Here is a 4,211-nt window from a genome sequence, read left to right on the forward strand (position 1 = left end):
AAACTATCAGACTTATCACAAAACATTGTAAGATCTTTTTTGTAGACAATTTTATTTCCTACAAATTATTATCAGTAAAATTTTTTCCAAATTCCGCATTGTTTTCTAGTTATTTTCATTTTAATTTCAAGCTCTTAAAAAAGTAATGTTCTGATCGATTTCAAGAGCTCGACATTGAAATGAAAATAACTAGAAAACAATGCGGAATTTGGAAAAAATTTTACTGATAATAATTTGTAGGAAATAAAATTGTCTACAAAAAAGATCTTACAATGTTTTGTGATAAGTCTGATAGTTTTGCCGGAAAAGTAAAAAGATCTGGAAATTTACTATAACTTGACTTTGAGCTCTAATAACTTTAGAATAGACGGATTGATCGAAAAATGATAAGAGACCTTTTTTGTAGAGCGTTCAATTTCCTACAAAAAGATGTATTAGTCAATTCGATCTATTGATTTGTTCACGAGTTAAAAATACTCAAAGTTAAAAAAAAAAATTTCCCGTTTTATTTAAATGGGAAATCGAATTTTTTGATGAGCTAAGCCGCTATTGGACTTAAACCCTTTAGTCCAGCGGCATAATTTTTTATTTTCTATATACTACCAGATTTTCTGGTATAGCAGTTAAAAAAAAATATAGCCTTAAAATGACACACCCTAATATATATATATATATATATATATATATATATATATATATATATATATATATATATATATATATATATATATATATATTGTTTTCCTAAAAAAAAAAAAGTTGTAATTCTTAATTTATACCTATCCATATTAATCATCATTCAATAAAATATTTTTCTTTCATATAATACTATATTTATTCCATTGCAATCGATAACTAACATAATAACAATGGGGCGCAGAAAAATTGTACGATCATCAGCTGAAGAAGAAAAAATTATGAGGATGCGTCGTGAAAAAAAGAAATGAGCAACAACGAAATCGTCGTTTTGCAAAGAAAAATAATGATACGTTAAGCAATCTTTCGGTAGACAATACACTTGAGTACCATGTTTCCAGATCTAATGATGTGTGCTCTCAAATCACGACAGATAAATCCCTTAATATTCATATTAAAACAAAATCTCATATGAATGTCTTAAGGGATTCATCTTCTCAAAATATCGCACTCGATACAAATGAAAAGCCATCGACATCATTTGATATGTTTCCGTCAAGAACAAATGTATTGCAGAAAACTTTGGCTCAGAGTCATCGTACCTCAACAATTATTGAGCCTTCCTGCAGCACAACAATGATAGTTGATAATCGAACTCAGAATTTCCCTTTAAATCAATCAAATCAGAGTGTAATCAATCGGAAAAATGTAATTCATGAACATTATATCGGTAAAATGTGTGTTCATTGCTGTCATTGTCACGCGAAACATTTTTCTGCTGAAATGGTTATGAATAAGGCTAATTCTTTCAATGACTGTTGTCGTCACGGTGAAGTAAAATTAGATCCTTTGGCAGAGCCTCCTTTGATTTTACGATCTCTGTTTGAAGGAACTCATGAAAAATCAAAAGAATTTTTTGAACGTATACGCAGTTTTAATAGTGAGTTTGCTTTCGTTTCGTTTAACGCTAATCTGGTTAATTTCAATGCACAAAGGCGGGGTCCATATTGTTTCAAAATTCAAGGTCAAATTTATTACCAAATGAACGCCGCTTTATATCCTTTACCCAATGAATCACCAAGTAATGGTCAACTTTCTATTGTAGACACTACCGAAGCACTTGAATTTCGTTCCAAAAAAAATGCAAGTTGTGATGTAGAACTCTTGACAGTAATCGATAACATATTGCGACAACATAATGTTTTCGCACAATCTTATCAAATGATGAAAGATGTCTTAGATAGTCAATCAACAGTCGATACAAGCGGTAGCATTGTTGAACCCGAATTGAATTTAGCATTTACATTAAAACCAGGTATGGATCCGCGACGGTATATTTTTCAAAGGGCAAATGAAGTAGCTGCTGTTTTTTCAATGACCGCTGATGGCGAAATACCTGAATCCTATGTAAGTGTCCAAAACAAACAAACAAAAACCTTCCAACGTATGAGTACAATGGACCCTAATGTTGAACCGTGGGTTTATCCTTTATTTTTCCCTTATGGTAGTCCAGGTTGGCATCGATTTTTAACTTATGTTAACAAAACTGATCGAAGGGTAACCCGTGCTGATTATTACAAATATAGATTAGCTATTTGAGACGAATATATTGTTTTTCTTCTCGGACGTCGCTAATCTCAACAATGGATAGTTGATAGTTCCGTCAAAATTGAAAAAGATCGATTAGACTATTGTAAGTATAATCAAAAAAAAATTACGTGCAGAGTCATATCAAGGCTTGCTAGACCATTTGCAATCAAGGGCCAACAATGGTGGCACTAATTGTAATATAGGTAAAATAGTTATATTACCCTCTACGTTCATTGGCTCACCCCGCAATATGTTGCAACATTATCAGGATGAAATGTCAATAGTTCGAAAATTTGGTAAACCAGATATATTTATTACAATGACCTGTAATCCAAAGTGGCGTGAAATAACAGAAAATCTTTTACCAAATCAAACAGCTTCGGACAGACCTGATTTAGTTGCACGCGTATTCAATATAAAAAAGATGTACTTATTAAAATGATAACAAAAGACAATCTCTTTGGTGAAGTTATTGCATTTGGATGAGTCATTGAATTTCAGAAGCGTGCATTACCACATATACATATGTAAGTCACATTAAAGAGTAACCACAATATAAAAACTCCTGATAAAGTTGATAAATTTATATTAGCTGAAATACCTGATGAAACCCAGAATCCTACACTTTATAATATAGTCACAAGAAACATGCTTCATGGTCCTTGTGGAGATTGGTGTATGGCTAATGGAAAATGTTCAAAAAAGTTTCCGAAACCATTTCGAAATGAAACGACAATGGATGATAATGGATATCCCTTTTACCGTCGTAAAGACGAAGGGAGAACATTTACGCGAAATGGTGAGATTTTTTATAATCGTCATGTTGTGCCATACAACGCAACTCTATTAGAAACATTCAACTGTCATATCAATGTAGAGATTGTATCATCAGTAAGGGTGGTTAAATACTTATATAAATACGTTTATAAAGGTCATGATAAAGCAGGTGTCGTAATAAACGGAGGTGTATCAACTTCTTCCACATCATCGGAAAACAACGGTGATCAAGTATCTCTTAATCATACTGATACGATTAACCATGATGAAGTTACTAATTTTGTTGATGCCCGTTATGTCGGTGCTGTTGAAGCTGCTTGGCGAATTTTATCCAAGTCTTTGCAAGACAAAAGTCATTCGATTATCCGTTTACCTGTACACTTACCGAACGAACAGAATATTACAATCAATGATGATTGCAATGATAACGAACTTAGAGACGCTTTGCAAAAACAAACAATGTTGATCGATTATTTCTCTTTGAATAAACGAGATCTATCAGCTCGACAGTACCTATATAGTGATACTCCATTTCATTATGTATTTAAGAAACAAAATGGAACTACTATGTCATCATGGCAGCCACGTAAGAAACATTTCAATGTTATTGGTCGGATGTATTCAGTCAGCCCCACACAAATAGAATTATTTCATCTCCGACTATTGTTGGTTAATGTTAAAGGTGCGACAAGTTTTGAAGATCTTAGAACTGTGAATGGAATAATGTATGATACTTTTGTAGCTACATGTTTAGCAGCAGGTCTTATTGAAGATGACCAAGAATGGAAACGAACTATGAGTGAAGTTGTAGTTTGGATAATGCCACGACAACTCCGATGTTAATTTGTGCGTATACTAATTCATTGTCAGCCTCTTCATCCAGAACAACTTTGGGAAGAATTTAAAATAGCTATGTCTGAAGATCTTTATAGACGTTTTGGACCAGAAGAAGGACAAAAAAAAAGCCTACATTTACATTAATTCTATGCTGCAGCGAGAGGGCTTTAGTCTTTCTGTCTATCCAAATATGCCACAAGTCACTGAAATCGAAGATATATTTGATGACGAATCAGTATCAACTTCAACACCAGACGAATCACCATCGAATTATGAAAAATTAAATGTCAATCAAAAACAAGTTGTAGACTTCATTTTAAATTTTGTCGAAAATGGTGATGCTAATCATTCTAACTGTGAATATATAGATG

General features: G+C 32.7%; 1 protein-coding gene across 1 annotated transcript; it reads left to right on the plus strand.

Annotated features, from left to right (window-relative positions):
• Window positions 1–2,874: 2,874 nt before the first annotated feature.
• LOC130676299 (uncharacterized) lies at window positions 2,875–3,846 on the plus strand. The gene has a single exon (XM_057482450.1). It carries the CDS (start codon window positions 2,875–2,877, stop codon window positions 3,844–3,846), a length of 972 nt encoding a protein of 323 aa, XP_057338433.1.
• Window positions 3,847–4,211: the final 365 nt, after the last annotated feature.

The sequence above is a fragment of the Microplitis mediator genome, chromosome 10 (genome assembly GCF_029852145.1).
Source record: "Microplitis mediator isolate UGA2020A chromosome 10, iyMicMedi2.1, whole genome shotgun sequence".
In the NCBI taxonomy this organism is placed as follows: Eukaryota; Metazoa; Arthropoda; class Insecta; order Hymenoptera; family Braconidae; genus Microplitis; species Microplitis mediator.